Source organism: Monodelphis domestica, chromosome 1 (genome assembly GCF_027887165.1).
Source record: "Monodelphis domestica isolate mMonDom1 chromosome 1, mMonDom1.pri, whole genome shotgun sequence".
NCBI lineage: Eukaryota > Metazoa > Chordata > Mammalia > Didelphimorphia > Didelphidae > Monodelphis > Monodelphis domestica.
Genome location: NC_077227.1, coordinates 583,643,312 through 583,657,285, shown reverse-complemented (window position 1 = coordinate 583,657,285; position 13,974 = coordinate 583,643,312). Strand labels below are relative to the sequence as shown.

The window sequence follows — 13,974 nt, the reverse complement described above, 5'->3', positions numbered from 1 at the left end:
GGATTGGAAATGGAGTTTATAAGATAAAATGCATCTTAAAACACAATACATTTTCAAATTTTAGTTGTATCTAACATGACATACATTCAAGACAGAAAAGATCCGTTAGACAAAATAAGAAGAGGAAAAATCTGAAGACTAAGTAAGTATAATGCATCCAACAGACACATATATAGGGCATATGTTCCACAAATTGTATGAACTCTGTGTTTTGACAGTATGTAGGTAGATAACTGGATGTGTTGTAAAAAGAATGTAATGGTAGGTAGGTATTAGATCCATGAGGTATTATCTAAATAGAAGATCTGGTTTGAAGATATCCTTTTTAGATACTATCAGAGAATAGATAAGATTAACAGTAGTACTTAATGCAAAGACATAAACTACATAACATACACATTACACACATATGTATATAGCTCTGTACATAGTTGTAATGAGTCTATGTTTACATATATGTGTTTTATTTGGTAGATTTCGTAAAGATGTAGATGTCAAAAGCAGTTTGACATATTTGTATATATATAACATATTAATATACAGGTATGTATACAGATGTAATTATATGTACAGGTTATATAAAAAGTATATAAATAGTTAAAATAATATTAAGATATTTAGTTCTCAGTTTAACGTAGAAGGAAAAGACTTTGTTTTAAATTGTTCAGAGTAGTATTTTTAAAATGCATTTTGCGAAGGTTTTTTAGTTAGATTGTAGTTTTTGTGAAAGGTTGTGCTTAATTGCATTTTATTGTAAGTATATTTATTTTATACCAGATTTTTACATTTTTATATTTTTGGATGAGATTGTTTGTATTAGCTTAGCATTATAAATTTTGATTTAAAATTGGTTTTGAAGAGTTTAATGGAATGTTTAGCTTTTGAATTTGATTGCATTTTATATTATTGCTAGTTTATATTCATATTTCTAGTTTGTTTTGAGTTGCAAATGTTGTACTGAGTTGGAGCTTTGTAACAACTTTTGTAAATCCCTTTTCCTTAGCCTTTCTTTCCTTTGTTTGAATCCCTAGAATAGGAAAGATAAGTTAGGAAGTGTAGAGTTTTTGTTAATTTGGGATTAGAATTTAGAAGAAGGAATAAAGAAGCAAGGTAAGTTATTGGTGGAGAGATAACAAAACTAAATTTTCCCAAAATTTGCGTTTTTTTTCTCTGCTAAGAGAGGAATATAAGAAAGGAAATCTTAGAAAGAATTGAAAATTTGCAAAGGGTTGGGCATTGCATTTTGATTTGCAAGAACAGCTGGCACACAGGTGGAACCAAAGGGGTGAGGTTCTGGAATGGTAGGGCCTGCTAAGAGGGGAAGCTGAGATTCCAAGGGAGTCAGTTGATCTCTGGACACCAATGAGAGCAGGAGCTGACTTACTGCAGCCATCTCTAGATTGAGCTGGAGAAAGAAGTTGAGTTCCTGACACCCCTCTGGAGGTTCCTGAATCTCAAGAAGTCATCCCTGATCCTACCCCAGATCCTGTGATCTGTTTCTTGCCTTTATCATCATTTCACCTATTGTTTGAACTGTCAACGACTCAGATCTCTATCATGCCTAACAGAGCCAGTCCACTTGAATTCCAGCCTTTTGGCCTTCTAGCCAACCCATCTGCATAGGCTTTGCTGACCCTGTGCTTATCTCAGTGGACCAGTAAGTGTCAGATGTCGCTAGCTAGAATAATTTTAGGCAGACAGAAAGAGCAGATAGTGTAGCCCCAACTTTGTTGGAGGCCAAAGCTACCCTTGCAGGTCAGGAAGTTGGGAGGAGCTAGAATTGATAAGAGCTAGGGGTATCCTTTTCCCTGGTCCACAATCCACCCTGAGTTTTGTCAAAAGACCTTTTTGTACATCTTTCTGAGCAGTTAAATTATGTTAACAATCTATAGGGCTGAGGCCTACCAACTGTGGGCAGACCAACATCCGGGTTTCCAGCCCTAGTCCAACCTTCAACCCGATACCTAGAGACGTTACAAAATTCCCTCACTTACTTATTTTAGCCGTCTCCAATACTCAAAACTGTTTCTGATCATGGCCTAGTTGTTTCTAGAGCATTGATCTGTGGTACTGGTCACTATAGGTAGAAATCTGGTCCATTGTAACCAGAAACTAAGGAGTCTGACTCCCAGTCTATTGCCACTCACCCACTCTGCAGGCAAGGAGCCTCAAAACAACCCCAGTGCTCTCTCTCAGAGACAAAAAAGAGAAAATAGGGAACTCTGTGCCATGTCTATCTATAGCGAAATTTTATTACATAATAATAGTTAATTTTTTAAATAGCATTTATATAATGTTTAAGGCTTATGAAAAGCTTTATGAATATATTAGGAATATGAATTCCTACTTAATTCTTTACAACTCTGTAAAGTGGGTGCTACTACTATTCCCATTTTACATATAAGGAAAATGATATGGATAGAGGTTAAGGGATCTGTCTAGAGTCAAATAGTAAGTAGATAAGTCTGGTTTTAAATTCAGATCTTCCTGATTCTAGGTGTAGAGCTCTATTTATTTTATCACCTAGCTGCTATACTATCACATGATTGTGTCTTACAATTAATGTTTTCTAGTATGGAGTTTCTGAAAGCCCCTTGATTCATAAAATATAAAAGACCATAACAAAAATACCCAATACACATATATGAGTTCTATTTCTAAACAATGTAAAAATATTATACTTACAGGAACAAATATGCCATGTCATGAGGCCTTAGGACCAAGTAAGAATTTTTCCATTCCAAAAATCTTTGTAATATTTCATCTGGCTCTCCAGTTGTAGAAATCTTATTTTCATATGTCCAGAATTCCAAAGATGACAGTACAATTGTTATTTTTAATTGGCTATATATCTAAAAACAGAAAAGATAAATTAACTGCATAGATACTTTGTTATATTGCATTATGAATGTGATAGATCAGTCAATAAATATTTATTAATTCCCTACTAAATGCTAGAGACTATGCTAAAGGCAAAACGCAGTGCCTACTCTAAAAGAATTCACATATTAAGCTGATACATATAGTAACTGTTTAGTAATTGATTGTAGCTTAACTGAATTCCTTTGTTTTGATGGAGCCATGCAAATTGTTTATATTTGGCTTTAGGAATGAAATAATACAATAGAGTCACAGTTTAATTTGAACTCTAAAGTCAAAATAATTATTTTTTCCATGTAACATAAAAAGGGAGGGACTTACTGCATTTAGAAGACCAAGAATCTGGATGACTTTATATGTTGCACTCTCAGTATCAGAGCCCATATAATCATACTGAAAAATAAAATTACTTTTTTAGATCTAAACCCAAATCATTAAAATTTTTATTCACTTAACATTTCTAAAGAAAGACCTTGAGCATAAACAGTTAAATCAACAGGAAAAACAATAATAGCAGAAAGAAATATGGCATCCAGATTTGTAAAAAAAAATTTAAGCATCTAAGAATAAATACTAAAAAATGAAGGGGAATGATCCAACATTCAATGATACAAAGACTCACCAAAAAAAACAAGAGAGAACAATAGTTTAGGAATATAAAAATAAAGAAGCGAAGATCAATCTAGGAGAGGAGAAGCAAAAGGCAAGAACATTAAAAAAAAAAAGTATGTTCACTATACAGGCAAATATATATGGATATAGCCAACTAGGACAGGACAGGACAGAACAGGACAGAACAAAACCCTTAACACAACAATGAGGAAAACAGAAGAGAATTGTCCACAATCTCTGAACACACAAAATGAAACTTTAATTGAAAGAATTCACAGATCACCTCCAGAAAAAAAAAGCTCAAGGTTTTAAATTCCTAGAAACATAGTGATAAAAGTTAACAATTCAAATCAGAAACAAGTTCTGTATGCCATCAGGAGAAAAACCTTCAGATAAAAAAAAAGGAACATTAAAATATCACAAGTTTATTCCACATCCACTAGAAAAAGGAGAAGAAAGTAAAATAATGTGTTCCAAAGAGCACTAAATATCAGAATGCAGTCTAGTAACCAATACTACAAATATGAGCTTAGCTATATAGGACAAATAAACATTCAATAATAAGAATTTGAAATATTTTTAGAAAGAAAATCAGAGATAATTGCTAAGAACCAAGATGACAGATTAGAGGCAACATAGCTGAACTCTCTCCATTCCCAAAACTTTAAAATAATGTTTCAAACAAAATTTTGGAGCAGCACAACAAAAAAAAGTCAGTGAGATACTTTTCTGGCCTACAAAAATTTAGTTTGGCAGGAGAAGTTGATAACACTGGGGTGAAAGTCTGAGTGGAGCCAATACGTACAGCAGCTACAGCAGCTGCGCAGTGCTAGAATCACAAGGGAACAGGGTCCCTGTTTATAGTTCCAAGGCATAGAGAGCACTACTGATTATCATAGGTAATTACCAGAGTGCAGAAGAGAAGAACAATGGCCATACCTCTCTCAAGATCACACTACCTTGGAAGAACAGAAAATTTGAAGAACCCCAGAAACTAGCTCTAAAAATAACAGCACAGAAAAGCCTAAAGCTTAGGACAGTGCCTCTCCAACTATAGGTGAGCAAAATCCAGTATTAAAAAGTTACAAGTAAGAAATTAGGCTGAAAAAATGAGCAAGCAACCAAAAAATAATTTGAGCAGAAAAAGTTACTACAATGGCAGGAAAGAACCAGACATAAACTCAGAAGATAATAAAATGAAAACAGCTATATACAAAGTCTCAGAGACAAATGCTAATTAGTTACAAACCCAACAAGAATTCCTGGGGAAATTACAGAAAGTGTTATGAGTGACAGAGGAAACAACCAGGAAAAGAAATGAGATTAATGTAAGAGAATTATGTAAAGATAATTAATAGCTTGGTAAATGAGGGATCAAAATTACTGAAGATAACAGGTTAAAAACAGAACTGACCTAAAGTCTTGTAAAAGAGGCACAAAAATTCACTAAATAACTCCTTAAAAAAGAATAAGCCAAATGGAAAAGAACATACAAAAAATCACTAATGAAAAAACTCTTCAAAAAACAGAATTGACCAAATGGGGAAAGAGATGCAAAGTTCACTGAAGAAAACAATTTCTTAAAAATCTGAATTGGACAGCTTGAAGCTAATAACTATGGAAGTGAGAAATTGAGAATGATTTGTAGCAGGAGTTTGGAGTAGCTGGGACTGATGACCTGTCATTCAAACAAGAGCATTCTATTTGGAATGTGACCGGGAAAGAGCAGTTGGAGGAAGGTACTAAAGCAGTCCTTAAGATGATATATTAGCAACATAGAAAAATAAATAACCAATGAACTGAACATGCATTTTAAAATACAAAATAAACAAACAAATCAAAATAAGCACCAAAAAAATATGTTAAAAATACTAGAGGAACAAACTGAAAACCAAAAAAAAAAAAAACATAGAAATGATGAATAAAACTAAAGGCTGATTCTTTGAAAAAAATCATAAAATCAATAAATCCTTAACTAATCAGAAAGGAGAGTATAAAATCATATCAACAAAATATCACATGAGCAAGATGAAAACACAGCAAACCAAAAAGAAATAGAACAATTAGAACATGTAATACATCATTAAATGCTAACAAAACTGATAACACAAAAGAATTTGAAGTCATTCCTTCAAAAACACAAAATACTCAAAACATCAGAAAATTGGATAGAAAGCTTAAATAACCTCATCTCAGAAAAGGAAATATATTTAGCTGTAAAACTATCACAGAAAAAACTCCTGGACTTGATGGATTCACAGGAGACATCTATCAAACCCTGAAAGAATAGTTACTAACAATACTTCATAAATTACACTCAAAAATGAGATCCATTTATGAGACAAATATAGTCCTAATACCTAAACCAAGAAAAGAAAAAACAAAGAAAATGCTAGGCTAGTATTACTAATGAATACTGACTAAAATTTTTTTAAACAAAATTCTATCAAACAGATGACAGAGATGATATTATATAAAGAAATTTATAGATCTGAAGTGCTATGTCAATTATTATCAATAAGACATAGGATCTTTAAAAAAAAAACTCTTACCTTCTGTCTTAGAATCAATACTGTGTATTGGCTCCAAGGCAGAAGAGTGATAAGGGCTAGGCAATGGGGGTCAAGTGACTTGCCCAGGGTCACACAGCTAGGAAGTGTCTGAGGCCAGATTTGACCCAAGGACCTTCCATCTCTAGGCCTATCTCTCAACCTATCGAACTACTCAGCTGCCCCCAAGACATAACATCTTAATTGGACAAATTGGACAACTGCCTTCCTGTCACAGCATAAACAGAGTTTTGTATAGGAAAAAGAACTGTAGATTTGCAATCAGTGGATCTGGGATCAAATCATAATTCCATTCCTTTAATCCACCAATAATAAGCATTTATTAAGTTCTTACTATGATCTTGGCACACTGGCTGTGATAAGAGTTGAAAATACAAAGACGAAGAAAAAAAATTCCCTGCCCTCTTACTTACAGAGCTTACATAGGACTGGGGAAGATAACTTATTTTGTAAGTATATATATAAAATGTGAGGTAACTTAAAAAGGAAAGCACACAACAGCTAGGAGGAAGAATAAGCCCTCTGAAGAAGGTGGAATTTGAAATGAGTCTAGAAAGATCCTAGGGATTCTAAAACGTAGACATAACAAAGGAGATGGTTGCAGACATGCAGGCTAGCCATCACAAAGGCATAGAAATGGAAGATGAAGTCTGATGTGTGAGAGACAGTAAGTAGGCCAGCATGTATAAACCATAGAGTGTGTAAAGAGGAAGAATGTATAAAATGGATGAAGAGATGGGAAGGAGCCAGATTGTAAAGAATTCTAAATGCCAAACGTGAATTTATGTTCTATCCTAGGGTACTAGGGAACAATAATAGTTTATTCAGTAGAGGCTTGACATGATCGACATGGTCAGACCCATACTTTAAGAAAAATTACTTTGCCTTTGTGTGGAGTGTATAAGTTAGAATGGGGCAGAATTCTATGGACTGTGTGAGTGAAAAGAAGACATAGGTACAGAGCTGTTACGGAAGTATAAACAAAATCTAACTAATGGTATGGTGGGCCGAGGAGTCAAGGATGACCCTGAGTTTGCAAACCAGGGTCAGAATGGAGGTGCCCTGAATAGTATGGGGAAATTTTGAAGAAGGTAGATTTGGAGAGATAGAGGAGTTCATTGTTTTGGACATATAGAGTTTGGAAACCAGGATTGGGAATGGCAAGACATGATTAGTGATAGGAAAGGAAAATAGGAATACGTGTATGACTTTAGTATCTTTAACCTACCTGGAATTCATTTTAATTGTCTACAAAATTAGTGGGTTAAATGAGAGGATTTCTAGGGCCCCTTACAGCTCTACATTTATGATCCACATCAGGAAAGCAAAGAAAATAAAAGATAAGCTATAAAAAGTATATGACTGATATCTTCCAGAATCAGTCACAGTGCCCACTTAGAAGCAAACAATTAGGCCTGAGCATAAAAAACTAGGTGATGCCTCCTTCTGACAGGTTTTCTGAAAATGATTTATATATTTGGTTTTTTATCATTGTACTATCATGTTTAATGGAACTGTAGAATTATGGTATAGCTGCTGCTAAATTTATGGATTATAAAAGATTTTTTAGGGTTGGTTGGATCTTTTTGGGATCCAAATATGGGTTTTCATAGTAAAGTATGTGCCTATTAATTGGTGTATCAGGAATAGAGATAACAATCCTACTGGAGAAAAAAGGATTCAACCAAATTTCAATCCTTTACTTGCAAGATAAAAAGTTCTATGAAGTATTAGTAAAACTCTTCAAATTAAATTAACATGTACTTTGAAATCACTAATAATAAGCAAAAGGGTCACCAAAATAACACTAAGATTTCTCCTCGTAACCAGCAAACTTGATAAAGATGACAAAAAAGAATAGTAAATGTTGAAGGAGCTGTATTTAAAAAAAAAGGCATACTGATGCAAAATAGTATCATAGTTCTTGAAAGCAATCTGAATTATAAAAAATAAAAAAGTAAGATGTTCATACTCTTTGATCCAGCTATTTTACTGTTAGGCTTATACTCCAAGATAACTGAAAAAAAGAAAAGTTCAATAAACCACAAAATATTTATAGCCACACTTGTTTTGGTAGCAAAGAACTGGAAACAAAGTGCATTAATTAAATGGGGACTGTATAAGTAGACTCTGGTACATGATGGTAACAGAATATTATTGTGCTATAAGAAACAATGAATAAAATGAATACTGAGAAGAATGACAAGATTTCTATAAATTGGTATAAAGGAAAGTAAATAGAATCAAGAAGATAGTGTTGTTTATCCCTCGTTTTTTAATAGGGCCATTGGCATCACAGGTTGGTGATGTCTTGGCTTGTGCATGAAGTAGATTTAAATGAAGCTGAGCTGCAGTCATCAGCTTCAATCCCTCTTCCAGAGTCATCGAAGTCCAGTAGCCAAAAAAGTCCGGATAATTGATGAGGGCCCAGGGTGCTGTAGATGACTTAGGTTTGCTCCACAGGGCCTGCTTCAGCCAGCTTCATGCCCATTAGAATAAACTATTCTAGACTTCAGACAGCACTTATAGTCTCCACAAGAGAGGCCTGGGAGGGGTACATTAACTTTATGGATTATCACTTGCTCAAAGGAAGGAGAAAGACAAGTGTCAGGAAAGGTTGCTGCTTTTGGAATGAAGATAGCCTACTTAAAAAGAAGAAATAGGGCTTGGGAAGGGGACAAGATTGGATAGCTGAGGTTTTTTTGTGGGATAGAGACAACTGAATGTCTTCTTTGTTCTCAATCTCTGAACTTGTGTTTCTTACCTTTTCCTACTCTACTGAAAGAGTACCAGTGGAGCCTTTAAATTTTGCACTCTCTAAAGTTTTGCTCTGCTACAAGTCCTAAACTATTTCTGGCTCTAACCTTCAATGGTCACTTTCAATAATTTTACCTGGATAAAAATGTTAGGGGGGGATGGAAGAGGGGGAAGAGTAGTCTGTTACAGTGTAGTTTGGCCCAGGCCCTAAAAATGGAAACAAATATCCAAGATCAAATACATACCAAACTTTTGTCCAAGACAATATGTATTTCCACATACTGAGGTAATAGTTTTGGACTAACTGATCTTGACTAGAAAAAAAAACATATATGTACATTAGAAATTGTAAAAAATGTCATAATTTACTATCTATTAGCAATGTAACATTTTAGAAACAGAACATCATACTGATTAGACCAGGAAGCTGGGAAGGAGATAAAGTCTAAAACTTAAAACTACACTAAGACTTTGGGGACACCCTGTCTAGTGGTGATTCCTTACTATGGTTAGTATACAAGTACTTCTGGAAAAGTACTCAAATTTCTAAGAATGCTTAATAAATCTGCAATCTACTCTTTGTTTCTTAGAGCTTCTCTTATTTCTTGTTCTGTGATCTAGAGTGGCAACACTTCTAGGATCCCTGATTTAATTAACTCAAAACTTTTCTTACTTGTTCAGAACTTCTAGTTCTTCAGTGCCATTCTTATAGCTTTTGAAAATTCAGGGTCACCTCTATGATTCAATGAGATGTTAAAAATGGTTTTAATATAGGTTTATCTTCATAACAGGAAGATAATATACATTTGTCCTATAATTAAGAGTCTTCTGTAGTGCTGCTTAGGCAAAATATTGAATATCACAGTTTAAGAGTCAAATTTCAACTATGATTCTACAAAGGAAATCCTTTTCGTGAAACAATTAAACAATTCCCAATTAGCACCAGAGAAGAAGCCAGGGGCCATAATTTCATTAGTTGGTCAAGATTTTTCAAAGAAACTATTGGAGCAGCTAGATAGTACAGTAGATGGAGCACCAAGTCTAGAGTCAGCAAGACCATTATTATTCATTTATTTCCTAGCTTTGTGACCCTGGGCAAGTAAACTTAACCCTAATTGCCTAGGCTTTACTGCTCTTCTAACTTTGAATTGAAACTTACTAATAATTCTAAAATGGAAGATAAGGGTTTAAAAAAAAAAGGAAACTATTCTATGAAGTTAGGTTTGATGATTTCATCCCTAAGAGTCTGAAATAATCTCAGTTTCAACCATTATCAGTCTACAAGTAATATTATCTATTAGAAAATGGTCTAGATTAGTGCATTAATTTAAGAGAGAAGGATGTGAAATATGATTTGTTTTGCTTGCAAAGTAGCATTAACAATGCTGTATATCATAATGTATAGATTATATTGTCATGCAAGTTAAAACAAGAATTTTTGTGAAGAATATTCATTATATAGGTTTATTTCCCCATCTCCCCTCTTATCCAATCAAAGCTTTTAAATCAACTTCCACTTGAAAAAACAGGCAGTGAGGACCACTATACGTATATTGAAGTAACAAGAAAAATAATATATATATTCTAAATAACAAAGTTACAATTATGACCAGATAGCCTCTGAGGACCCTTGCAATTCAGAATCTGAGATTTTGCAATGGAACATGTGTGATATACCCCCCAAAAAGATCAAAAAAGGGGAAAGGCCCATAAATACAAAAATATTTTTAGCAGCCTTTTTGTTAAGCAAAACCTAGGGAAAAAGTAGTTGCCAATCATTTGGGAAATGTCTAGATGAATTATGACTTACAAATATAACAGAATATTATTGATATCTTTTAAGATTCTTCTGAATCATCATTCTAGCTAGCATATATATGGAGCTTTAAAGTTTGCAAAGAACTTCACAAATATTATCTCATTTTATTGACAAAACTATTCTGGTAAGTGAAGTGCTATTAATATTGTCCTGATTTTATAGACAGGGAAAATAAGTTAAACAGAATTTAAAAGACTTGTCCAACATCATTTAATCAGCTAGTGTCTGAGGCCAAATTTGAACCCAGATCTTCTTGATGCCAGATCTAGTGCTTTATTCACTCTCCAAACATCTGTTATATAAATTAATATTGGATAAACTGATATAGCTCACAGTGAGCAGCCCCAGAAGAACCATTTTCATAATGACCATGATACTATGAAGAAAAATAATTGACTATTTAAGAATTTTCATCAATACAATAATCAAGCATTACTCCAGAAGACTTATAATAAAGCAAGCTTTTCCAGGCCCTTGAGAGGAAAAGTAATAAACTAGAGGAATAGAATAAAACATCAATTCCAGACACACTTATTACAACAGAAATATGTTTTGCTTGTCTATATTTTTGTTACATTTTGTCTAAAGGGAGAGCTTTTATTTAGGAGTGGGGGAAACTTAGGGACCTATTAGAAGGGCAGTGAAAATCATGAAAATGTAGTGAGCTTGGGTATATGGTTTTTGTTGTTCTGCAGGTGTAGTATTACATTTGTCCATGTAAGTATGTCTAGATATGGCTTACAGGGAGGTGAGAAAAGATACCTCTAGAACCTCACTCCCCACTTCTCCAAAGGAAATTTTGATTCTTCCTACAAAGTGAAGCAGTTGGTTAGGCCAGAAGCTTGACCACTCTGTTCTCTTCAAAGAGAAAGGTGCCAGCCTAAAATTATATCTATCTACTTCCATAAATATTGCTAGGAGAAATAATTTCTAAGTTAAAGTTGCCCTCTTGAATCCTGCCCTTTTAGTGAGCACCCCAAATTATATATCCAAGATTTGACTCCCTTCTTACCAAAAGTGAATTCCACAATTATCACATGAAGCAAATAGCAAATAAATTCATTTATTAAAATTGAAAGCAAAACAATTCAGAAAAAATTACACCTTGGAAAATTTGTACCAGATAACATAAAGAGCAAATGAACTATCCCCCTGGGAACAAGATAACTCAGCTCAAGAGAGACAAAGAGTCTCAGATCTCACCCATGAGGAAATTCCTCAAGTCCATGTAATGTAGTAACCTGGTGATAAGGACATGATTGGCTGGACCCTCTACATCTCAGCTTCTTCCAGAGTCTTTCTCTCCCTTCAAGGACCTGAAAATACCCTAGAATATCTTCTCTCTTAAAGCTGGAAGTCAGAAGCCCAGGATCTCTATTTTTTCTGGGTCTCACCATCTCTGACCCACATACCAGCACAGAGCACTGGGCATTTAGATTCTACTTATGAGGAAAGTAAATGGCCCTTTTAGTCATAGGTTACAAAATTACAGGGAAGAGAGGAAAAAAAAGAATGTCAATGGAACATTTCTTTTAAATACACAAATGAAACTAGAGTTCGGTTTAGAGGGGAACAATGACAAACAAAACTGTTGTTACAACCATGTTAAATTTAATGTATATTAAAAGTATCAAGTCTAACTAATGTATTCACAATTTTATATAAAATATCCATTTTCTGATCTCATTCATGTTGGATCATGACTTTTCTTGTTCAAAATTCTAAGAGAATATATTCAAATGCCCAAAAGACCTAATTTTTCAGCAAAGGAAATTGCTGCAGTAGAAAAGCCTCTCTACCAACATAGAAGGAGTTTCATCTTAATGGACTTCATGTACAAGTCTAATGGAATTGTCTGAAATATATAAGCTGACCATTTAGATTTTTAAATAATCTCAGAAAATAGGGCAGGGTTTTCTTATATATTCATTTTGGTCTACCTACTCAATGGAATAGTTTTGTCCTATTAAGGAAATGAAGGGGCAACTAGGTAGCTCAATGGATAGAATATCAGATCATCTTCCTGATTTTGAATATGGCTCTCAGACCTTATTATCTGCATGAACCTGAGCAGGTCATTTAACCCTGTTTGCTTCAATTTCCCAACATATAAAATGAGCTAGAGGGGGCAACTAGGTAGCTCCGTGAATTGATAGTCAGGCCTAGAAACAGGAGGTCCTGGATTCAAATCTGGCCTCAGACATTTCCTAGCTGTGTGAGCCTGGGCAAGTCACTTAACCCCCTTTGCCAAGCCCTTATCATGCTTCTGCCTTGGAACCAATACACAATATTGATTCTAATACAGAAAGTAAGGGTTTTAAAAATGATCTAGAAAAGAAAATGGCAAATCATTCAAGTATCTTTGCCAAGAAAACTCCATATAGGATCATGGAGAGTTAGGAACAACTAAAACAAATGAACAAAGAAGAGACAAACCATTATTTGGACAACTACTATAGAATTATTTCAAATGAAAACTGGTTAAAATATAATAATTTGTGAGGCTCTGGAATTTGTTCTGAAAAAAATTCTTCCCTTCTCCTGAAAAGGATAATAATGCATAGCTGGGAAGAAGAAAAACAGAGCCATTATCGTAACTAACCCACTATAATTGTAATTTTCAATTCTGTGTGTGTTCCGTGAGAAAATTCACTACACTTAAACATCATCCCAAAGTAAGACAATTAAGGAATAAAAGCAAACATAGTGGGGTAGATTCAGGATAGTTGGTGGCTTAGAAGCAGCAGAAGCCAAAACCCCTCTGACTATTCTTCCACACCAGTCTATAAAAAAGTGCTTCAAAAAAGACAGAAATCCAAACTCAAAAGCAAGCCAGTCAAAGAATTTGCCTGCTCAACACAATTTGGAAGGTAGGCAGAGGGAGCCGATTTCCATGGGATAAGAGAGAGACTTGGCATCCTTCCTCCCAGCTACTGTGCTGACACCTGCCATAGGACTTGGGGTGACTGTGGGATTATAGGGTGAAGGCTACTACTGTGACAGTATACTTCAGTATCTCAGTACCACCACATGAAGCTCAGGGCTCTGGTGGCAGCTAAGAGGAATTAGGGGTGACCAGCTGGTTGGGCACCCTTGACCTCTGCAGTAACTGGTAAAGATTTGGCCTTAGGGCAGATTAGATCAGCAGGTCACCTCAACCAGCAGGAGAGAGTTAAGACTTAAGATTCCCTTCAGAGCAGGGTAATTCAAACATCCAAGTCCAGTAAACAGAGGAGTGGGTGTACAGTTCATAAGGAGGGGAAAAATATGAGTAAACAGAAGAAAAAGAAGGAAGTTATAATTGAAATCTTCTATGGTAATCAAGAACAAAGCACA

The 13,974-nt window shown here is 34.6% G+C and overlaps 1 protein-coding gene and 1 long non-coding RNA gene across 3 annotated transcripts in view; one reads left to right on the top strand and one right to left on the bottom strand.

Annotated features, from left to right (window-relative positions):
- LOC100032991 (disintegrin and metalloproteinase domain-containing protein 32) overlaps nucleotides 1-13,974 on the bottom strand; it is a 160,120-nt gene that overhangs the window by 112,614 nt on the left and 33,532 nt on the right. For both annotated transcript variants that reach the window (XM_007476380.3, XM_007476383.2), the window contains 3 exons: nucleotides 9,065-9,133; nucleotides 3,202-3,273; nucleotides 2,686-2,852 (listed from right to left, as the gene is read on the bottom strand). In XM_007476380.3, the coding sequence (XP_007476442.1) occupies nucleotides 2,686-2,852; nucleotides 3,202-3,273; nucleotides 9,065-9,133 (308 nt within the window). The remainder of the gene's footprint in view (nucleotides 1-2,685; nucleotides 2,853-3,201; nucleotides 3,274-9,064; nucleotides 9,134-13,974) is intronic.
- Nucleotides 1-13,974, top strand: part of LOC103102005 (uncharacterized) — a 72,036-nt gene that overhangs the window by 29,427 nt on the left and 28,635 nt on the right. The gene's annotated exons all lie outside the window — the stretch shown is intronic.